Source organism: Peromyscus californicus, unplaced genomic scaffold (assembly GCF_007827085.1).
Source record: "Peromyscus californicus insignis strain IS unplaced genomic scaffold, ASM782708v3 Scaffold_7__1_contigs__length_154581171, whole genome shotgun sequence".
NCBI classification, from domain to species: Eukaryota; Metazoa; Chordata; class Mammalia; order Rodentia; family Cricetidae; genus Peromyscus; species Peromyscus californicus.
In genome coordinates this window covers 16,462,064-16,486,621 of record NW_026294595.1, presented here as the reverse complement: position 1 = coordinate 16,486,621, position 24,558 = coordinate 16,462,064, and the positions used below count along the sequence as shown (strand labels likewise).

The 24,558-nt window shown below is 40.2% G+C and overlaps 1 protein-coding gene across 1 annotated transcript; it reads left to right on the top strand.

The window, feature by feature from the left end:
* Nucleotides 1-13,519: 13,519 nt before the first annotated feature.
* LOC128100388 (sperm motility kinase X-like) lies at nucleotides 13,520-15,508 on the top strand. Its single transcript, XM_052722493.1, has 2 exons — nucleotides 13,520-15,082; nucleotides 15,164-15,508. The coding sequence occupies exons 1-2, from the start codon at nucleotides 13,520-13,522 to the stop codon at nucleotides 15,506-15,508; spliced, it is 1,908 nt and encodes a 635-aa protein (XP_052578453.1).
* Nucleotides 15,509-24,558: the final 9,050 nt, after the last annotated feature.

Below are 24,558 nucleotides of genomic sequence, written 5' to 3'. Positions count from 1 at the left end.
CACTGCTATGAACATAGCTGAGTGAGTGTCCTTGTGGTATGACTGAGTATCTTTTGGGTATATGTCCAAGATTGGTATAGCTGGGTCTTGAGGTAGATTGATTCACAATTTTCTGAGAAATCCCCATATTGATTTCAAAAGTGGCTGGCTGCACAAGTTTGCACACCCACCAGCAGTGGGGGAGTGTTCCCCTTATTCCACACCCTCTCCAACATAAGCTATCATTAGTGCTTTTGATCTTAACCATTCTGACTGGTATAAGATAGTATCTCAGAGTCATTTTAATTTGCATTTCCCTGATAGTTAAGGATATTGTAAGTGTATCTTGGTCATTTGAGATTCTTTTGTTGAGAATTCTCTGTTTAGATGAGAACCCTATTCTTAAATTGAGTTATTAGGTATTTTGACATCTAGTTTCTTGAGTTCTTTATATATTTTGGAGATCAGTCCTCTGTGAAATGTCGGGTTGCTAAAGATCTTTTCCTATTATGTAGGCTGCTGTTTGTTCTCTTGACAGTGTCCTTTGCCTTACAGAAGCTCTTCAGTTTAATAGGGTCCCATGTATTAATTGTTGATCTCAGTGTCTGTGCTACTGGTCTCCTATTCAGGAAGCTGTCTCCTGTGCCAGTGTATCCAAGGCTACTTCCCACTTTCTCTTCTATCAGGTTCAGTGTAACTGGATTATGTTGAGGTCTTTGATCCACTTGAACTTGAGTTTTGTACTTGATGATAGATATGGATCTATTTACATTCTTCTACATGTAGATATCCAGTTATGCCAGCACCATTTGTTGAAGATGCTTTCTTTTATCCATCATATAATTTTGGTTTCTTTGTCAAAAAATCAGTTATAGGTGTGTGGATTTATGTCATGGTCTTTGATTCAATTACATTGATCCACCTGTCTGTTTTTATGTCAATACCATACTGTTTTTATTACTATAGCTCTGTAGTAGAACTTGAAATCAGGGATGGCGATACCTCTGGAAGTTTCTTTATTGTGCAGGGTTGTTTTAGCTATGCTGGGTTTTGTTTTTCCATATGAAGTTGAGTATTATTTTTTTTCCAGGTGTGTGAAGAATTGTGTTGGAATTTTGATGGGGATTGCATTGAATCTGTAGATTGCCATTTTTTACTATGTTAAACCTACAGATCCATGAGCATGAGAGATCTTTCCATCTTCTGATATCTTCTCCAATTTCTTTCTTCAAAGACTTAAGTTATTGTCATACAGGTATCTCACTTGTTTGGTTAGAGTTATCCAAAGATATTTTATATTATTTGTGTCTATTGAACAGGGTGTTGTTTCCCGGATTTCTTTCTCAGCCTGTTTATCATTTGTATATAGGAAGGATACTAGTTTGTTTGTTTTTTTAGTTAATATTGTATCCAGTCACATCACTGAAGGTGTGTAACAGCTGTAGAAGCTCCTGGTATGATTTTTTGGGGTCACTTTTGTATACTATCATATCATCTGCAAATAGCAAAAGTCTGACTTCTTCCTTTCCAATTCATATTCCTTGTTCTACTTTTGTATTACTGCCCTAGCTAGAACTTCAAATACTATATTGAATAGCTATAGTCTATATGGTCAGCCTTGTCTTGATTTTAGTATAATTGCTTTGAGTTTCCCTCTATTTAATTTGATATTGGAAGTCAGGTTGCTGTATATTGCTTCTGTTATGTTTAGGTATGTTCCTTGTATCACTGATCTTTCTGAAACCTTTATCATGAAGGGGTGTTAGATTTTGTCAAAGGCTTTTTCATCATCTAATGAGATGATCATGTGGTGGTTTTTTTTTCCTTCAGTTTGTTTATATGGTGGATTACATTGACAGATTTTGTATGTTGAACCATCCCTGCATCTCTGGGATGAAGCCTACCTGATCATTGGGGGATAAACTTTTCTATGTGTTCTTGGATTCTGTTTGTCAATGTTTTATTGAGTATTTTTGCATGAGTTTTCATAAGGGAAATTGGTCTATAATTCTCTTTATTTGTTGAGTCTTTGTATGGCTTAGGTATCAGGGTAACTATAAACTCATAAAAAGAATTTGGCAATGTGTCTATTGTGAGGAACAATTTTAGAAGTATTGGTATTAGCTCTTCTTTGAAAGTCTGGTGGAATTCTACACTGAAAACATCTGGTCCTGGGATTTTTTTGGTTGGGAGATTTTAAATGACTGCTTCTATATCCTTAGGGGTTATAGGTCTACTTAAATTGTCTATTTTGTCTTGATTTAATTTTGGTATGTGGTACCTATTAAAAAATTGTCCATTTCTTTGAGATTTTCCAATTTTGTGGAGTACAGGTTTTTGAAGTATGAACTAATGATTCTCTGGATTTCCTCGGTGTCTGTTATTATGTCCTCCTTTTCATTTCTGACTGTGTTAATTTGGATGTTCTCTCTCTATTTTATTAATTTCAGCCCTGAGTTTGATTATTTGCTGCCATCTACTCCTCCTGGGTGAGTTTGCTTCTTTTTGTTCTAGTGTTTCAAGTGTGCTGTTAAGTTGCTAGTGTGAAGATTTTCCAAATTCTCTATGTAGGCACTTAGTGCTATGAACTTTCCTCTTAGCGCTGCTTTCATAGTGTCCCATAAGTTTGGGTATGATGTGGATTAACTTTCATTGAATTCTAAGAAGTCTTTAATTTCTTTATTTCCTTCTTGACCCAGTGGTTATTCAATTGAGAGATGTTTAGTTTCCATGAGTTTGTAGTCTTTCTGAAGTTTGTGTGTTGTTGAACTCTAACTTTCACCCATGGTGGTCTGATAAGATACCTGTGGTTATTCCAACTTTTTTTTAATCTGCTGAGATTTGCCTTGTGACCGAGTATGTGGTCAGTTTTAGACAAGATCCCATGAAGTTCTCAGAAGATATATTCTTTTGTGTTTGGGCGAAATGTTCTGTAGATGTCTGTTAAGTCCATTTGAGTCACAACATCTGTTAGTTCCCTTATTTTTCTGTGTAGTTTCTGTCTGGATGACCTGTCCATTGGTGAGAATGGGGTGTTGAAGTCTCCCACTATTAATGTGTGGGGTTTAACACCCGATTTAAGCTTTAGTAATGTTTCTTTTACAATTGTGGGTGCCCTTGTATTTGGGGCACAGATATTCAGAATTGAGAATTCATCTTGATGGATTTTTCCTTTGATGAATATGAAATGTCTTTCTCCATCTCTTGATTAATTTTAGTTGAAATCCTATTTCATTGGATATTAGGATAGCTACACCAGCTTAATTCTTAAGTCCATTTGATTGGAAAATCTTTTCCCAACCTTTTACTCTGAGGTAATGATATAGAAACCCAGTGAAATAAAAACTTCATAAATATATGAAGACAAGCCTCATGAGGTCTCCTAAAAATAGAGGATACTTTCTTAATTAGTGATTGATGGGAGAGGGCCCAGTCCATCTTGGGAGGTGCTATCCCTAGGCTGTTGGTGCTAGGTTCTATAAGAAAGCCAGTTGAGTATAGCAATAATGAGCAAGCCAGTAAGCAGCACCCCTCCACAGAGTCTATATCCGATCCTGTCTCTAGGTCCCTGCTCTGTTTGAGTTCCTGCCCTGACTTTCTTCAATTATGGACTACAATATGGAGGTGTAAGACAAAGAAACCCTTTCCTTTATAATTTGCATTTGGTCATGGTGTTTCATTGCAGCAATAGAAACCATAAGACAGCCAGATAAACAAAATTGAAGAATTTTTCTCAGTGAGTGCCTTGCAAAAAACAGTAAAATAAGGTATTTTGAAAGAAATAAAATTAAATATGTAAAAATGGATTTGTATTTTTTAAGAAAAGAGTGTTTTGGATATAGTAAGTAAAATGACATATTTTCATTGATGTTCATTTATATAACTGACAATATTCAAACAACAGAAAAAGTGCCACAGATAACTATTTTAAAACATGATATATATTCTAAAAGAAGATGGAAAATAGAATCAAATATGATGTTAAAGCCAAAGAAAGTGGAGAAAGAGTGAGGCATAATAAAAAAAAAAGAAAGAAAAAAGAAATAGTAACAGCAAGTGGAAGAAAAGTTGCCACAACAAAGCACTCCTCACTCAAAGTACATGTAGAGCAGGGTTTTTTGTATCTTTAGTCCCAGCAGAGAGTCCTTTTTATTGGTCATAATCATTCCCAGGAGGGTAATCCTTCTGCAGAGGGTCTACTGCATCATGGCAGCAAGTCAAGCCTGGCTCAAAAGACATTTCTTAAAACTCTTCAAATTAGAGAAACTTTTCTGCTAAATTGTACTTTAGATAATTTTTCAGTAAATTCTTGGAAAATTTACACTCATACAAAGTGAATAAATTTAATCAAATTCTACAAGAACACAATGTTTCTATTTTAAGTTGCTATAAATAAAGAGATCCTTGTTAGGTAGTGAAGTAATATGATTTATTAAGAAAATTAATTTTAGAAACATGTGAGCAGTATTTAAATTGTATCTCAAGGTTCCTCATATATAAGACCACTTCTCATTTTCATGAAGTGCTCATTTTGTTGTTATTGTTTCTGTTGGGGCTGTCTTTCTCTTCCCTGGCCTTCTTGCTTCTTCAATCAGATATCATTAATACTATTGCTTTCCTAGACATGTCTACCTTGCTTTCAATGGCTTTTTAGAAAATGCTAACTCCAAAAATGCATTTTTGTTAATTTTATTTTTTTTCTTTTTCTGATGTAGATCAAAGCAAGGACTTTGTACAGACAAGACAAATGCTGTGCTACTGATATATGACCCAGCCTTATATTTTATTTCTTGAACAGAAATGCCTTAAATTGTCTTACTTTGAAGAGAGGGACAGTAATTGACAATTTAGTAGTTTTACAGTAACTCAAACTGAACATTAATTGCATTTCTCATGCATCTCAATGCCTGTCATTAATACTTACATTTATTATCCTTCTTCTAAGGGATGAAGAGAAAGTAAAGATAAAAGACATGAATGTTTCACCTCAGAAAATAACACATGAGCACTGGTGAACAGAGTGTTATGGTGTAAAAACATCATGTTTGTTTCAAAGTATTGAATTCATTTTGAGTAAAGTTAAAAAAAATTGTCAGTAAACATCTCAAATAAACACAAAATAAACAAACAACACAAGAAAAAGCTATAAAAAGAAAGAGACTAGTAATTTTTTATTTAGTATTTGGTTTTATTACTTAATTAAGAATCTCCTGAAATAAATAGGTCGATCCCATGACCCAGTGAGCCAATAACATCCATGAAATTCGTACAACCCGTAAGAGAAGTCAATGTCTGTCTTGTTGTGTTTTCTTTCTTAAAGAGAATTTATATTAGCAATTTTCACAGACCTTAAATTCTGTTCTATAATATTAAAATATGGGTGTTCTCCTATACAGTGATATTTCACAGAAATAATGTATTACTTTCTAGATAATACCTAGATAATGCCTATGGACAGAACTTAGTTTTTACACAGTACAAGTCAGTATTAAGAGCTTTAAACTTTCATGTAAATTAACCCTATTATATGAAGTTTCTGATGCCTTTTTGGTGGAGGAATGTTTGTGATTGGACTGTGGTCTTGCACAATTTAGTGCTTTATTTACCCCATAAAAACAATAAGCAGGAAGTCATAATACATACACAAAAGACCTGTAGCATAAAAAGAGAGAAAAATACATAAATTCATTAAAAATAAAAAATAATAAGATAATTACAAAAAAAGAACAAAGAAAATCCATGACATGACATAATGACACAAGGAACTTCCAAAGATGCCATTGAGTTTGTTTTCTGTTGGCCATCTACTTCTGGGGATGCAGACTACCCTTAAGAGTACTTTGTTTCTCCAGTGAAATTCCCTTGGAGAAAACTAAATTTTCATTTCAAAGAGTTTATCAATTGGAGATACCCTCTGGGTTAGTGATGGGGACTTGTGTCCACTTCTCTTTTCAACTCTAGGACCCCATCTGGTACAGATCTGTGCGGGCACTGTGGATGCTGTCTCTGTCTCCATGAGTTCCTATTTACTTTAAATATTTTGTTTTTAGGATGCCCTCTGTACCCAATGAATTTTACACTCTTTCTGCCTCTTCTTCAGAGCAGTTCCCTGAGATCTGAGGAGAGGGATCTGATGAAAGCTTCCCTTTTAGGGATGAGGATTTCAAGATCTCCTTTCTCTACATAATGCTTGGGTGTGGGTCTCTGTATTTGTTCTCATCAGCTTCCTTCTCATCATACAGAAGGAAGCTTCACTAATGATGACTGAGCAAGGCACTGATATATAAGTATAGCAGAATGTCTTTAGGAATCAATCTATTGTTACATTTTTATTATTTAGAGAAGTAGTGTTTGGTTTTACTCTAGGTCCTTGGGCAATCTTATCTTAGGTTCTCAGTCATCTAAGCAGTGTTGGGTACAGTTTCCATCTAGTGGAGGAGGCCTTAAGTCAAATCAGATATTGGTTGGTTACTTGACTAGCTGTGCCCCACCATTGCCCTAGCATGTCTTGGAGGTAGGACATTAGTAAGTCAAAGGTTTTGTGGTTGTGTTGGTTGTTTCATTTCTCCTTAGTATCGTGGAGAGTATATTTCTGTACCAAAGACTCCTGCACATAGGGGTTGAGGTTCTATGTATGTCGACTCCTCCATGGTCAGTGAGTTGTGTAGGTGGTATCTTCAGCAATGTGGTCTTGCCATAAGTTTGTGGAGAGCAACCTGTAGTCTTGGCAACAGCCTTGGTTGTTTGGAGATTTTTTTTTATTTTTATAATTTTTTATCTAAAAAAAAAGATTTCCTTTACTTTTACATACCAACCCATCCCTTCCTTCCTATTCTCCCCCTCCCCCCACCTATCTCCATCCCACCCCCATCCCCTCCTCATAGAGAGTAAGGCCTCCCTTGGGTAGTCAACACAAGCTGTTATACCATGTTGAGGCTAGACCTAGCCCCTCCCTCCTGCATCAAGGCCAAGTAAGTCAGTATACCATAGGAAATGAGTTCTAAAAAGCCAGTTTGTGTACCTGGGGTAAGTCTTGATCCCAATGCCAGGGGACAAACAAACACATCCACATCAAGCCATGTAACTTTTACCCACATTCAGAGGGCCTAGTTCGGTCCCATGCAGGCTCCCCAGCTGTCAGTCCAGAGGCCATGAGCTCCCATTAGCTTGGTTTTTTTGGTTTTTTTTTCCCATCATGATTCTGATCTTATGATCCTTCCACCTTCTCTTCATCTGAACTCCAGGATCTTGGCCAAGTGCTTGGCTGTGGGTCTCTGCATCTGTTCCCATCAGTCATTGGATGTAGGTTCTATGATGACAATTAGGGTAGACACCAATCTGAGTGGAGGGGAAGGGTAGTTCAAGAACCCTCTCCACCACTGCTATGAGTCTTACCTGGGGACAATCTGGTGAGTTCCTGGGGTTTTCCCTAGCTGCAGATGTCTCCCTATCCCCTTGATGGTACACTCTGTCAAGATATCTCTTTCATTGCTCTCCCTCCCTGTCTTTCCCCCATGTTCCCACCTCCCATCCCCTCTAATCCCCTCCCCTCTATTTCCCTCCTCTCAGTTTGCCCAGGAGATCTTAACCCTTACCCCTTCCTGGGGTGATTCACGTGTGTCCCTCTTAGTGTCCTCCTCTTTACCTAGCTTCTCTGGGTTTGTGGATTGTAGCCCCGTTATCATTTCCTTTGCTTCTAACATTCACTTATGAGTGAGTACTTATTGTGTTTATCTTTCTAGGTCTGGGTTACCTCACTCAGGATGATCTTTTCTAGTTCTATCTATTTGCCTACAAATTTCATGATGACATTGCTTTTTACCACTGCATAATACTCCATTTAGTAAGTGTACCACATTTTCTTTATCCATTCTCCTGTTGAAGGACATCTAGGTTGTTTCCAGGTTCTGGCTATTACAAATAATGCTGCTATGAACATAGTTGAGTAAATGTCCTTGTGGCATGGTTGAGCAACTTTTGGGTATGTGCCTAATACTTTTTGGTATTGTTGGGTCTTGAGGTAGGTGGGTTCCCAGTTTTCTGAGATACCATCATACTGATTTCCAGAGTGGCTGTACAAGATTTCATTCCCACCAGCAGTGGAGGAGTGTTCCCCTTTCTCCACATCTTCTCCAACATAGGCTGTCCTCTGTATTTTTTATCTTAGCCATTCTGACAGGCATAAGATGGTATCTCAGAGTCGTTTTGATTTGCATTTCCCTGATGGCTAAGGATGTTGAACATTTCCTTAAATGTCTTTTGGCTATTTGAGATTCTTCTGTTGAGAATTCTCTTTAGCTCTGTAGCCCATTTTTTAATTGGATTATTTGATATTTTGCTGTCTAGTTTCTTGAGTTCTTTATCTATTTTAGAAATCAGCCCTCTATTTGACATGGAGTTGATAAAGATCTTTTCCCATTCTGTAGGCTGCCTTTTTGACTTATTGACAGTGTCCTTCACCTTACAGAAGCTTCTCAGTTTCAAGACGTCCCATTTATTAATCGTTGCTCTCAGTGTCTGTGCTATACTGGTGTTATATTTAGGAAGTGATCTCCTGTGCCAATGCATTCAAGGCTATTTCCCACTTTCTCTTCCATGAGATTCAAGTGTAACTAGATTTATGTTGAGGTCTTTGATCCATTTGGACTTGAGTTTTGTGCATGGAGATAGATATGGATCTATTTGCATTCTTCTACAAGTAGATATACAGTTATGCCAGCACCATTTGTTGAAGATGCTTTCTTTTTTCCATTGTATAACTTTGGCTTCTTTGTCAAAAATCAGGTGTTTGTAGGTGTGTGGGTTAACGTCAATGTCTCCAATTGGATTCCATTGATCAATGTGTTGGTTTTAATGTCAATACCAAGCCGTTTTTATTATTATAGATCTATAGTAGAGCTTAAAGTCAGGAATGGTGATGCCTCCAAAAGTTCCTTTATTGTATAAGATTGTTTTGGCTATCCTGGGATTTTTGTTTTTCCATATGAAGTTGAGTATTGGTTTTTCAAGGTCTGTGAAGAATTGCATTGGGATTTTCATGGGGATTGCACTAAATCTGTAGATTGCTTTTGGTAAGATTGCCAGTTTTTACTATGTTGATCCCACATACCCATGAACATGGGAGATCTGTCCATTTTTTGATCTCTTCTTCAATTTCTTTTTTCAAAGATTTAAAGTTCTTTTCATACAGGTCTTTCACTTGTTTGGTTAGAGTTACCCCAAGATATTTTATGCTATTTTTGGCTATTGTAAAGGGTGATGTTTCTCTGATTTCTTTCTCAGCCCATCTATCATTTGTATATAGGAGGGCTATTGATTTTTTTTAGTTAATCTTATATCCTGCCACGTTACTGAAAACTGTTTATCAGCTGTAGGAGCTCCCTGGTGGAATATTTGGGGTCACTTATGTGGACTATCATATCATCTGCAAACAGAGAGAATTTGAATTCTTCTTTCCAATTTGTATCCCCTCGATCTCCTTTTGTTGTCTTATTGCTCTAGCTAGAACTTGCAGTACTGTATTGAATAGGTATGGAGAGAGTGAGCAGCCTTGCTTTAGGTCCCTCTATGCAATATTTTCCCCCTCTTGAGGCTTCCTTTGCTCAGCATTTTACTCACGTTGACAAATGGCAGGATCTCATACTGTTTGTGATACCTTAACAGGCAGAACCTAACTCAACAGCTCCTGGTGCCTCACCACAAATGGTCAGTTTCAGAAAAGGAAGCCAATGCTGTTATAAAACATAGTGATCTGTTCTCTTAATTATTCAAATAAGAGGCCACACAAATGGCCCAAGAGACAAGGCCAGATAATATTTCTTAATGGCTATAAAAAATGGACCCCATTCACTGTAATGCAAGGGACTCTCTCAGAATTCACCTGTTGTGTGTCTGCCTAAAGTGCCTATTATTCATTAAAACTTTCATATCAATCTGGTCAGGCAAATATTTTACCCTGCTCCTCGGGCTCCTTCATCTCAACACGACAACTTTAATAACAGGCAGGTCCTCAGACCTTACATAAGGAATTTCTACCTTGTCTTTGAGATCCTGCTTGATGTCTGTCAGGAGAAATGTAATGACTCACCTCAGGTAGGTCACGTCTAATGGTGACCAGCTCTAGTTTGTGGGGTATCATATTGGAACATGTGTCCCTCCAAATCCATGTTGGATCTTCATTTCTAAGGCAATGATAATATTGAGAGTTGGGGCCTTTGGAGTTACCAACCCAGGAGGTTCACCATCATGACAGAATGTGTCGCCTATAGAACAGGGCCTGAAAGAGAGTACAGTCCTTCCCAGGATCATGTGAGAACATATAACAAACTGCCATGTTAGAACAAGAAAGCAGCCCTCATATATCCAAAAATACACCTCATGCACTCCAAATAGCTGAATCTTAACATGTCTACTTTGAATGTAGATATGTTGAGGTCTACAACAGCCAGCCTTTATCACAGCATTTTTGATACTACTTGCAAATGTCCCTGGAACATCCTCTGGGTTCACTTTCTTACTGATAGATATCAGAGTCTATGCCCAATAAAACACAGAGCTTTAGGGGACCATGTTTTTGTTGTTACCATTTCTGTTGTTACTACTCTTAAAGTGGAGCCAGTCCTTCCTAGGGTTTGCTTGTGAAATGACCCATGTAGACACTTCTGTGTTTGACTTGTGGTCTCCAGCAGGTGATTGTCTTGGGAAGTTGGGGCCTAGCTTTAGGGCAGGCGTCTAGCTCCGGGAAGCAGTTTCTTAGCCTGTGTTGGAGGTGGGGTGACCACCAGTACAGTGTAAGCACCAACTACTCTTGCCACCATGCTTTCCCTGTTTTCACAAAGTGTGAGCCGAAAGGACCCTTCCTTATGTTACTTTCTGTGGTTCACTTGGTAGCAGTGACTGCAGAGTAGCTAACACAGGCCTTTGACAGGAGTGTGCCCATCACTCATTGGTCCATGGCTTGCTCTGACCTCACAAGGAGCCACTGTGAGGAATGACTGACACCTGTGCATATAACACAGTGCCTAGGGCTGGGTTTTGTCCTTCTAGTACAGAGAGCTGTTGGGTGGTGAGCTGTGGGACTTGGATGTTGGTGAAAGTTTTGGAGCTGGATATTAGTGAAGTTTTGGAGTCGGATGCTGGTGACTTGTTGTACTTGACAGAGTGAGTTTTTTTTCTCACTTTCCTGGTTGTGCTTTGGGGGTATTGGTTTCATTTTTCATTTTATTTGTTGTATTTTATTTTTCTGGTTTTAGAAGTTAATTTTTACATATTTTAAATTTTCTTTGTTAACTATCTTCCATTTTTCTTTTTCTAACTACTCATTTTCTTTGTCTCTTTTTACTTTTTAAAGATTTTGTTAGTAAATATTAAGCATAAAAAGTAAAGAATATTCACTATAACATATCTGTATCTGCACATAATGTACTTTGATAATATTCACCTACTCTATATACTTACCCCCTCCTCTTTCCCCTTCACATCCCTAATACCCCTTTTACTATCAGGTCCCCTCCCCAACCTAAGATCCAAGACTTGAAAACAAATGTCATTGTGGGACTGGCCTGTTATACAACACCATGATTTCCAGGTCCATGCGTTTTTCCCCTGAAAAATGACAATTTCACTCTTTTCAGCTGAGTATATGATTCTTGCCCTTCTGTTTCTGCACAACATTGCTAATCAGTTGGCATATGTTGCAGCCCTTACATGACTGGGTGAACCCATCTTCATCATGAAGTATGGTCCTTTGAAGTGCTGTTGAAGTTTGAAGTATTCAGTACTCTAAGGACTGTTGCATCTGTCTTCACCAAGGACGTTAATTATACCTTTCTCTTGTTACTCTATCCACCTGGTTTTGGTACCTGAGTAATACAGGCTCCTAGGATGAGTCTGGAAGCATCCTTCCCTTTTCATTTCATAGAATCATCTGAGAAGCATTGGTATCTTGGTGATATTTTGTGTATGCTCTAACAAAGCTTTCCTGAAGATCATTAAGACAAAAAAGCCAGTAACTAGAGAGACTTCTTAACTCTAGCCATCCTCAGACTAAAAGTGTGCAACATTCTGTCTCCAGGAATCCTCAGACTGAATGCAATGAGCTCCTGTCTCCTCCCACCTCTCTCTGCCCAGCCATTTCCCTTCTTGTCTCCACCTTTTTAGTACTGAGATTAAAGGTGTGAGCCATCAACACCTGCCTCTGTCTTTCTTTTAGACTGGATCAATCTCATGTAGCTCAGAATGGCCTTGAACTCACAGAGATCCATCTGCCTCTGCCTCCCGAGTACTAGGATTAAAGGTGTGAGCCATCAACACCTGGCTTCTATGGCTAACTAGTGGCTTAGCTCCGCACTCTGATCTTCAGGCAAGCTTTATTTGTTAGATCACAAACAAAATATCACCACAAGTGTGAATTCTTCTTTAAAGTCTGATAGAAATCACCAATGAGTTTGTCTGGTCCTGGACTTTTTTGTTTGTCAAGAGATTATTTTAAATTGCTATTTCGAATTTGTTGCTTTTTCTTTTTTCTGTTTTAAATTAGTTCTTTGAGAATTTCATACAATATATTTTGGTCATGTTTATCCCTTCCTCCAATTCCTCCCAGATCTTCCATACTCCCTTTCCTACCACCCATATTTGTGTATTTTTTTGTTTTGTTTTTCACCATCAAATACAGTTTCTGTTGTCCTTATATTCTTGGATATATGGCCTTCCACTGGAGAGTGGTCGGTCCCACCTACCAGGGGCCACACCCTTAAAATGTGTTCTCCCTCTCCTGGAATCTATCAGTTGTCAATAGTTCATCAGGGGTGTGACTTCTTGTCCCACCTCCCCTCTTCATGCAGAGATTTTTGTCTGGAGTGAGCTTAAGCAGGTCCCAATGCTGTAAACTCAGATGGGCAAGTGCCCTGCTGTGTGCAGAAAACAGTTTGTATTGTCATCCACTGCCTCTGACTCTGACAGTCTTTCAATTTAGGTGCTTTATATCTTCTTAGTTGAGTTTTGATAGCTAATATGTGTCTAGAAGTTTATTCTAGATTTTTCCAATTCACTGGAACATTTTAAAAACATTCCCTAGTGATTGTCTAGATGTCTGGATTTCAGTTGTATCTCTGGCAATACCATGTTATTTTGTCTCCCATATTATTAACTGGTATCTTAAATTTTTCTATTAGTTTCTTATTTTGTGTCTAATATTATTAACTTGTATCTTAAATTTTCCTATTCGTTATTTTGGCTAAGATTACATCAGTTATATTTATTCTTAAAATAATCAAGTCTTTGTTACATTGGTCCTTGTATTATTTTAGTTCCCATTTCATCAATTTCTGCTCTGGACTTGAGCATTTCTTCTATTTCTCTTGGGTTTGGCTTGTTCTCGTTGTCCTATGACCATGTCATGCATCATTAGGTTATTTTGGACATCCACCTTTTTTTAACTGCAGGAATTTATAGCTATAAATGTTTCTCCTAGACCGGCTTTTAATTAATTTTTATCTTGCATCACTAGTTGGTGTTGGTACGAGCATTTATATCAACAAAGATGAGGAGGTGGGAAATGGGTCAAGGCAACACCCTACGGTACAACTCCTTTGACGAAGAGGCTTTGACAGAGCACTATAAAATCCTAAAGACCCTTGGCCGGGGAGCATTTGGAGAAGTAAAATTGGCTAGCCATCTACTCACCCAGACAAAGGTAGCAGTAAAAGTTCTTCCAAAAAGCGCAAAGAACAGATTCATCAAATCAGAAATTGAAATAATGAAATGTCTAGACCATCCCAATATCATTAAACTTCTGCACATAATCGACACCACAAATAACACTTACATGGTTATGGAACATGCCCCAGGCGGAGAGCTGATGGGCAGGATTGTAGAGTTTGGCTACCTACAGGAGGAGGAGTCCCGTAAGGTATTTAAACAGATGGTATGTGCCCTCCAGTATTGTCACAAGAAAGGGATTGCTCACAGGGATCTAAAGCCTGAAAATATTTTAGTGGATGGCAAAGGCAATATAAAACTCAGTGATTTTGGGCTGGGCACCACGCTTACCATGGGGAAGAAGCTAGCATATTTCTGTGGGACCCTACCTTATTGTGCCCCAGAACTCTTTGAAGGTGGAGGCTACGATGGCCGAGCAACCGACATCTGGAGTTTGGGGGTTGTACTCTACTTTATGTCGACAGGGTGCCTCCCTTTCAAGGGAACTACCTTTGGGGTACTAAAGGACAAAATCTTGGCAGGAAAGTACCCTGTTAAATTCAAGCTGTCGCCAGAGCTTTGGGATGTTATTGCTAAGTTGTTAACTGTAAATCCTGGACAACGACCCAAAATAGGTGACGTTGTGGGCTTTCAATGGCTGAAGCATGGCAGTGAAGGTTCTCCCAATCCCTTTAGAGAGAACGATGAGGACAGCTACCCAGACCCCACTGTGATGGTCATCATGGGTGTCATGGGTTATAAACAAAAAGAGATACTAGAATCTTTACAGGAGAAGAAGTTTGATCAAGTGATGGCCACCTACTTGATTCTTAGGCAGCAGTCACCCTGGGGAGATGACATTATAAAAGCTCTTCAGCCCAAGCAGGCTGCTGGAACCTTGAACCGTATTACAGGCCTTCCCACAATACCTAAAGTGACTATAAAGAGGGGATCTAGTGTCCCTATCCTTCCCACTTCTTCCATGTTGCCCACTCTCCCTGAGAGTCCTGAGAATGATAAAAAGGGGAGGTACAGTACGCCTCCCGCCCTGAACTGCCCTAACAAGAAAACAGACCCAGTTCACAGAATCTGCCCCCAGCGTGTACTTGAGGCTACTTTCATGAACAGCTCCTCGGGGGATTCAGAGAGCACTATTAACACCTCCGATGAAATATGTACCAGCGTGTCTTCAGCACTGGAAACTTATTCCAACAAGTTATCCCGGAATGTGTCCGAAGCTGGCCCTAACAAATCAAAGAGCAAGGTGTCCTCACAGGATGTTTTATCTCATCACACCCCAATGGAGAAAGTTCAGTGCAAAGACGTCAACACATCAGGTGAAATTATTGGCTCATCTCTCCCACAAACCTCACCTCAGGAGGACCTCAGAGGACAGCCCCACAGTGTGGCTATAGCTAGTCGGAGAGGTGAAAAGACCAGTTCATCTCTCCCACAAACTGCACTTCAGGAGGACCTCAGAGGACAGCCCCACAGTGTGGCTACAGCTGCTTCAAAGAACAACATGACCTCACAGGATAGATCACCCCCATTCTCCAGCAAGGAGGCCCAGGATGAGGATCTCATTGTACAAGAAAAAGACCTCAGCCCATCCTCCCCAGAAACATCCCAGGGATACTTCAGTGGCCAGTGCCAGATTGCACCCAGAGCCCCCTTTAGAAAGCGGATTTGGAAGAGCCTAAAGAGCAGGATTATAAAAGGCCTGAGAAGTTTATGTTGCTGCTTACCAACAGAAAAGAGGGAGCGCCTAGGCTGCAACAAAATCCTGGCTGTGAGCTTAAAGGGCCATGGAGGGAGCCGAGGCAACAGGTAGGTGGAGGGGCTCCAATGCACTTTTGTATCTAGGCCTCTTTTTTTTTAATGATCTTTTCTTTAAAGAAAAAAATATTTATTTACTATATGTGTGTGGAAGTTAACATGCAGGAATCAGTTCTGTCTTTACACCATGTGGGTCCTAGGGAATGAATTAAGGTCCCTAGGCTTGGGGTCAAGTACCTTTACTCAGTACGCTGCTTCCTGGACTAAATGATATGCTTTTAAATAAACAGATTATAGGAATAGGTGATACTATATTATCACACCAGAAAGCAAATCCCACAGTATCCTTCCTGAGAAACTTGACCTAGATGTAGACAGACAGCAGAGGATAGTGGCCCGAGGCTGGGCATGGATGAGGAGAAGGGTTGGTGAAGAGAGCAATGGGACAGGCGCTCAGGAGGAATCAGACTGCACAGGGCCCAGCACTGCTAAGCAGAAGACCTGCGTGCTCTCCTAAGAGGCCCCTTTCTTGTGTCTGTTTCAAGTGCTGTTGGAGGCACTGTGCTCCCCGAAAGCTGAAACCAGAGAGTGGAGAGCAGCATGCTGAGGATGCACACGGGCGCTGGAGAGAGCCAGGTAGGAAGTTCAGATGGCTGTGTGCCATGGGAAGCTCTGTTCATATCACAGGCTGAAACTAGGAGCAAAGTGTTCCTGTGTCTGCAGATGAAGACTGGGGAGGAGGGGGAATGCCACACCCTTCTCAGATCACCTGGACCCTGAGGACTGAGAAAGGATTCTGGGAGGCAAGTCTCACAGACTCATGATCCTCCTGACTCTCCCTTGCAGGTAGATTCATGATGGCTGGTGGTGCCACAATTGTGCCAGTAAAGTGAAGCACTCTGTGGGCCCGAGATCCTTTAAACAAGAATCCACGGAGTGCTGTGATCATTAGGAAAACAGGCCTCAGAGGACCTTCCACGCACAGTGAGTTCATCAGTCCAGCTACCTGTCTCCAGGTGTACCTGTGAGCCATTAGAAGAGACAGCGGCACCGGAAGCAGAGGAGGACCCCAGAGGGCCAGCCCAGTTGTGTGCGTTCACGATGAATATTGCTGACCAGGTTGGAGCCAGACAAAGAGGAATGGATTTGCAGGGAGTGTCCGTCTTGTGCTCATTTGGGAAGGTAGAGTGTGTGGCAACAGGTGAGTCCATTAGTTATGGTGCGGCTCTCAGCACCATCCTGAACTACTAGACAGCTTGCTTCCTGTCCCCACCAGATCCAGACACCTTCACAACACACCCCAGCACTATTACTGGGGAACTGCTTTTTGCTTTGCAACCTGAGTCATATGGATGCACTCTTCTGTACTCTGTATCTGGACAGACAGGGACACACACACACACACACACACACTTCTCCCAATATACCTCATGCACAGTTGACACTAGTGAAGTTTGCTTGAACTGGAGAGGACTCCCATTCAAGCAAGATAATTTCATATTTCATGTGATTTCCCTCCTGGAAATGCCTCAAATCCTTCTAACTCAGCTTGTTCCTGTCTCCACCTCCAACACAATCACTTACCACCCTGCTCTATTGCTTTGCAGGAGCCATGTGAAGCCAGCACATGCCATGGTGCACATTTTGCCCCAGGGCATCCGTTCCTGTGCAAGGTAAGGCCCACCAGCTGTGCTTTGAGTGGATGCAAGGTGAAGTCTGGAGTGTTTGACAGTTGAATTCAGAGATGGAGCTGAATCTATCCAAGCATGATCGTGGATAGAATCTGTTGATGGGAAAACAATGGCAACCCCAGGCCTGACAGTGAGGGCTTCCTCTGGGTGGCTCATGGTCTCTTGCCATATTCCTACCTCCTAAGATAACTCAGAGACAACTAAAGTGATTTAAGAGGTCAAATCCACACCCCTCCTTAGGCCCACACTGTAGTGTACCCCAAAACCACAGTTTAGTACACCCCAAGATACTATTTTCAACAGTACCTCTCACAAAGATTCAGCTGGTTTCTTTCTGACATCCTGTAGGGACATTGCTGTTGCTGAGGCTTTGTCTCCAGGCATCAGGCTGGGAAAATCCTTTGCTGCCTGTGTGACCCTATGCTGGGGCTACCCAAGAGACTCCTGGGACTACACTCAGCCAGGGACATTTTCAACTGGATGGTGCTTAGAGCAGGAGATGCCACTCAAAACCCTAACACACTGGTTGGAAGTGGGACACACAGGTGATGCTCCTCTGCTCAGGCCATGGGGAAGATGTGATTGGTTACAGGGTGATGGACAACTGAGCATTTGGTCATCTTACCAAAATGCCTTGTTATCAGGTCTCCTTGATGGAAGAGGCTTCTTCTGATTGACAGAGAAGTTGGGCCAGAGACTCACAAGCAGATGGACTAAGAGCAACAAGAGAAAATGTCTACTGACCCAGGTAGCACCCAGGCTCTTGTACTAACCCCTGGTGTAGGGAGAACAGTGTCTGAGGCAGCTCGGAGACTTACCTCACTGAGCGTGATGCCTCTCTTCTCCTGTCAGGAGCCATGTGATGGTGAGGTGCTTCTCAAGTCCCCTCCATCTACTGCATGGAGTCAGCTGTTCCCTTGATCACCTAGGCAGGGACACCACTTCTTCATCCCAAATACTACCGGCTGCAAGGGACAGACATAGAGAACACTGACAGCAGTTTGAGGGCTGTTTATAGTGGGGCCCCTTTTAGAGAGTGACATCAACCAATACCTAGAGAACTGAACCAGGAAGACAGTCTCTAAGGAAAGGTCCTAGATAGTGAGAGCTGAGTGACTGATGACTTTATGCCTTGTGTATCCAGGTGAAGATCAGCCATCAAGGATATCCTCAGAGAGCTGGGCATAAGATTGCTCTGCAGAAGTGTTACCAAGAAAGACAGGCACTGGACAAAAAGATACACGGCACAGTATGAATAAAGATACTGTTTGCTTGTTACAATAAATTCCTTTGTATATTTGAACCACATGCTCTGATGTCCTGATTTATATCTGTATGAATATTTTGATAGTGGAATTGGTCAGCATGTATATCTTCTGAATTTCTCCCTGTGGTGAGAGCAGCCCCATTCTGCATGATGTACTTTGGTCTTCATTCTGTGTATTAGATCTCTGCCCTCTTCCTTCTACATACTGCCTAGTCTACATCCTAGAAACATCTCTCCATCCCGATATTATCACTAATGGAGAGTTTGTTTTAGGCTCCACATACGCAGTGTTCCTCTCTTCTAAGGGTAAATTTTTCTTAGCATAATGTCCTTCAGGTTGACTCAAGTTGGCCACAAGTCTCCGTATTCCTCTTCCCTTTCTTTCTCTGAGACAGGATCTTGTTGTGTAGCCTAGGTTGACCTACAACTCCTGATACTCCTGCTCAGAATCCTGGGTACTGGGGTGACAGGTTTGTACCTCCTGAATTATAAGGCCTAATCACATTCTTCTTCAACGGACATGTGGATGTAGGGTAGACACATTGTTAAAGGATTAGGTTTTGATTCATTTTGAAATACTCCCAACTGTCTCTGCAGTTGTCCTATCTCAGCATCATCAAAAAGATCCTTATATTTGGGTGTGGAAATGCTCACAAGGGCCCTGAATCCTAATCACAAGGCACTGCCTTTGTGTAACCTGTAACCTGCTTCCCTCCTCAATTTGTATTTCTGCCCTGCCATTTGTATCTTGTTGAGGGGGCAGAGTTTCCTTCAAGGGACAAGGGATGCTCTGTGCTCACATGTGAATGAGAGACTGAGAGGCTTCCAAATTGACAGGAGCCCTGGCCACCTGCAACCAAATCACTGTCAGAAGAAATTCAAAAAGCAGCTCACCTCTCTTCCTGTGAGACACAGCCAGCATCTGTCATCTGGCAGGTCTGGTTTTGGTTTTGTGAGGGTTCCTGTACTGTGCTGTATCATTTCACCCCTCGATGCATGCCGGTTGACTACATAGCCTGGCTGTCATGAATAGGTCTCAGATACATGGGGTAGTACACAGGTCTCTTTGGCATCCTGACCTCCTTTCTTTTGTTATGTCTAGGATATTGGGATGACTGGATCACAGGGCAGACATGGTTTTATATTTTGAGAAATCTCTGCACTGTGTCTCATGATGGTTGTATCAATGCTTTCTCTGCCAACAATGTGCAAGGGTCTCCAATTCACACACAGGCAAATGTATTTTCATCTTTTGATAATATCCAAATTAGTTCATATAGGGACATTTATGACAACTCATTTATCAATGGTTGGCCATATTTCCTGGACAAATGGAGTTTAATTCACAAAGTTCTAACCTATGTCTCTATCTTGGTGAGTTTTCCCTACTTTTCCAATAGTAATTTCAGATCATCAGGTCTTACATTAAGGTAGTTGGTCCATTTGGAGTTGATTTTTATGCAGGCAGAGAAATAAATATTGTGAGGATTTATCAAGGCAACCCCATGTAGCTAAAAAGGGGGTTTATTTTGGGGTAACTTTTAGCCAGTAAAGGGGTTGGTTACAGGATCTGGGAGAGGTGAGGTGAAGTCCAGTGGGGTTCTCTGGAGAACTTTGATTCGATCTGTCTTCCAGCATCCAGGATCACCAGGAACCAAGATATCTGGCACATCCGGATCTTGGGTCTTAAGGGCTCCTGTCTCAGCTCCATCCCAGGGACAGGTCATAGGTAGGCATGGCAGTTACCGGAAGCCTCACTAGTGAGGGCGTAGTACTTCCAGGTCAAAGCTGGAACAGAATCCACTACTGAAAGGATGAATGGTGCTGGTTGGAAAAGTCATGGGCCATGGCTACCAGAGTTAGAAAGGGCTTTATTAGAAAGAAGAGAGGATAGGAGGGAGAAGCCAGGCCTGGTAGGGGAGGGAAGCAGGGCAGAGCAGACAGCAGAGAGGAAACAGAAAGAGAGGGTGGGGGTCCGTGTCCGGCTTTTTAAGGCAGGGACATAGTCGCCTGTGCTCCCTGATGATGTAAGACGTTAGAGGACGTCTCCCGGAAGAGGGAGAACAGAATCCTAAAAACTACATCTCCTCCTTTTGTCTAAATAAAAAAGTTCCAACCTAATACAAAACTACATACAATAGGAATTATTATCAAATATTCTCCAGGAGGAATAAGGGATAACGACCTGGACAAGATAGGACCACAACCAACACAAACAATATCAAACAAGAGACCCATACTAAAATATTAAAATCCAGAGAAGTCTGGAGCATAGGTAAAGTGTATGCTACAGAGATTATTCCAAAAGGTATCCTATCCTAAAGAACCTAAATCTCATACTTAATATGTTCTAGCTAAGATACAAGAAGATTGTAACTATAACTGTTGGTCTTCAATCCCATCAAAGACCTGAGAAGAAATATAATAATACCTGAGAAATGGGAGAAGGATGCAAGCAACTTTCGGGAGTCTTGCAAGAGTAGACAGAGACAGCTGGCAGCCTGGACAGTCACCTAAATTTTCTCAGTATCATTGGTGCATTCAAATTGTCTAAAGGCCTAGAGTATCTGTCAGACCATTTTACTGTCAGCAGTGGAGGAAAGGGCAGTTCTCTTCCCAGTGGGCCACTTTGTGCCAAGGTGAAGAAAAACTTCCAAAGGGAAATGTCTCAGAAGCCCAACATTCTCTTGGGATCAGATCAGTGCTGCCAGGAGCAATTGTGTCTCAAGTCAACAGAATTCCAAGTTATCAAAACATTTAAGTGCCGTATTCTTCAGGTCTATGAAGTGTTTGAAGACTATTTTTCCATCTGACCTATGTACTTGTAAATCTGGACAGCCTAACTAACATAACTATAGAGATGACAAGCATGGGTGACTATAAATCTGTAAGTCTTATCTACCTAGATAACCTAAGGACTAAGGACTCATGCATACAGAATAAATAGTCTGTAAGCAAATGTATAGTAAAAGGACAATGACCTCAAAATTGTGACAATACACAAAGTTGCTGAAGCAGAGATAGGAATGTATGGTGCAATATGAAATATGACAATAATCCTAAATATGTAGCAATATACCAAATATCCTAAACAGAGGTAGAACATACATACAGTATGACAATTATAATTTTACATTTGTATCAATATACAAACACTTCAAACAAGAGTAGAAATATATGTACATTATAACAAATATGGTTCTGTATTTGTTTCAATATACAAATTATCTGGAATAAGAATATAAAAATAGTTTATATTTGTCGGGCGGTGGTGGCGCACGCCTTTAATCCCAGCACTCGGGAGGCAGAGCCAGGCAGATCTCTGTGAGTTCGAGGCCAGCCTGGTCTCCAAAGTGAGTTCCAGGAAAGGCGCAAAGCTACACAGAGAAACCCTGTCTCGAAAAACCAAAAAAAAAAAAAAAAAAAAAAGAAAAAAATAGTTTATATTTGTATCAATATATAAGAATCCATAACAGTACAATTTATCTAAGGCTGATATTTTACTAAATTAGTTTATTAGTATATACAATAATCTACCTTAATATTCTATACTTATCCATTCCTCTTTTTTCTTTTTTTAAGGGGAATACTGAGTCCAATGTTTTCTTCCACCCCCAACCTTATAGCCATTATCCATAACTCTCAGAAACATGAAACCTTTGGGAAAAGGGGCATTGTTTTCTTAGAATTGCATCCTGTTGTTCAGAAGGCGATTGCTGTTCAGGGGGCAATGGTATCTTTGTGGGGTCTTGTAAGAAAGCTCAGATAGTTAAGTCTTAGTAGGACTAAATGTAGATTCTGCAGCCAGTCTTAGAGTAATGGGTAAGATTATCTGAGATTCTGGCTAGAAGTGTAGTATGATGATGAGTACTATGGCATCATTCTGAACTGGGTAGAGTTGTTGTGGGGCCCCATCTTCCTTCTGGAGACTTCAAAGATTGCTATTGGAAAAAAATTATTTTTTACTGTGAAAAACTTGAACATTATTAATATCAAAATGGGAAGTTTGGGTTTAAACATAACATGACATGTAAGAAAGGATTCAGAGAAATCAAGAATAAGCATGGAGAGAATTAAAATCTTGAAGACAATGGTCCCTGTTTATTGATTTTCTCCTGTCCCTCACCAGATGGCTCTTCTGATATGAGACAGAATCTCTCAACCTTTTCTTTTAGCAATATGCTTGGGTTTAGAGAAGAAGTGAGCCAGTTCCAACTCCAAAGCCAGCTTTGTGTATAATTGAATTGGAACCACAACATTTCTAAAGTTAAAGAGATATAAATGTTAGACAGTGAGATTTTACCCTGTGTAGATTGGTACCAACAGATCCTTTCTTTCTGCTGCAGATGTCCGAATATCCAAGTCCTTATGACTTCTGGAAGATCCTGCAAAGACAAAACCAGAACCCTACCCCAACCCTTGTTTGTTAAATTTTTCTTACTACTTGTAGAGATGTCACATTGGTGGATGAGCTTTTACTTCTCCTTATCAAGGGGTTTCTCCTGTTTGAATCAAATTTTTATTAATTATGTTGGTATCCATAGCTTTTCTTCTCCTGCAGAAACAAAAGCAAAACCCTTTCCCCATTGTAGGACATATCCTGGTTTCCATTCTGAGGTCAACACATCTTTGAAATAAACCAGTTGCTTTAGCTCAGAAGTTTTGTCTGCTGTCCAGTGTCTCTCCACAGCTGTTGTTCCTTTCTTATCAGCATTGAGAAAATTCAAGTATAACAAAACATTATGCAATCTATTTCTAAGAGTTATTATTACCTGTTGCTGTTTATTTAGCATAACCTTTAAAGCTCAATTGGATCGTTCTATGACTGCTTGGCCTGTGGGATTGTGTGGTATACCTGTAACATGCTCTATATTGTAATAAGCAAAGAACTGTCTCATTTTATTGAAGACATATGCTGGGGTATTGTCTGTCTTAATTTGTATTCCCATGATGGTCATAACTTCTAATAAGAGTGTAACTACAGAATCAGCTTTTTCAGAACTCATAGGAGTTGCCCACTGAAATCCTGAATAGGTGTCAATGGTATGGTATACACACTTTAATCTTCTAAATTCTGCAAAGTGAAACATATCCATCTGCCAAATTTCATTTCTTTGTATACCTTTTGGATTGCTCCCTACAGGTAATGGAGTTTGGTTATAGAAGGAACAAGTAGAACATTTTTTTTTTTTTACAATATCCTTTGCTTGTTGCCAAGTAATGGAGAAATCCTTCTTTAAACCTTTGCTATTTACATGGTGTTTCTTATGAAATTCTGAGGCTTCTAGCACATTAGCTATTAGTAACTGATTATTCTTATCATTACCTTGTGCTCGAAGTCCTGGCCGACCCATATGGGATCTGATATGTGTTATATATAGGATGTTCCCTATTTTTGATGATTTCCTGCAATTGTATGAATAATGAAGTTAATTCTGTATTATCATGAATAAATTCAGCAGTTTCAATATGTAAAACAACTCTCTTTGCATATTGAGAGTCAGGGTCTATATTGAAGGGTTCTGTGAAGTCCATCAGTACCATAAGAATGGCATACAGTTCTGCTTTTTGTATAGAGTTGTATGGACATTGAACCACTGTTCTTATGTCTCCTGATTTGTATCCTGCTTTCCCTGATTTATTTGCATCAGTATAGGATGTGAGGACCCCAGGTATTGCCTTTTTTTGTACAATGTGAGGAAGGACCCATTCAGTCACATTTATGAATTTTTTTCTCTTGCTTTTGGGGTAATGGTTGTTAATCTCTCCCCAAAAGTTACTGCAGGCTCTCTGCCAGTATTCATTATCTTTCCATAGTGAGGAAATTTCCTCATTAGTTAAAGGTACTATAATTTCTGCTGGTGAAGGCTTAATTTTCCTTTTTGAATCAAATCAGGGATCTGTTCTATATAAGTTTTTAACTTCTTACTTGGTTTATGTGGTAGAAATATCCATTCCAATATAATATCTTCCCTCTGCCTAAAAATACATGTGGTGGAATGTCTGAAGGGGTGTATGACCAGAATGCATTTAAGTTCTGGATTCACATGATCCACATGTACTTCTCAAATTGTCTTTTCTACTAGAGTCAATTCCTTCTCAGCTTCGGCTGATAATTCTCTTGAACTATTTAATTCTTTGTCCCCT

Bases quoted from the DNA above. Each gene is read 5' to 3' on its own strand.
- LOC128100388 (XM_052722493.1), top strand. From the start codon at position 13,520: ATGAGGAGGTGGGAAATGGGTCAAGGCAACACCCTACGGTACAACTCC. The intron at 15,083-15,163 runs GTGGCTATAGCT...CTCAGAGGACAG, and splicing joins TCAGAGGACAGCCCCACAGT to CCCCACAGTGTGGCTACAGC.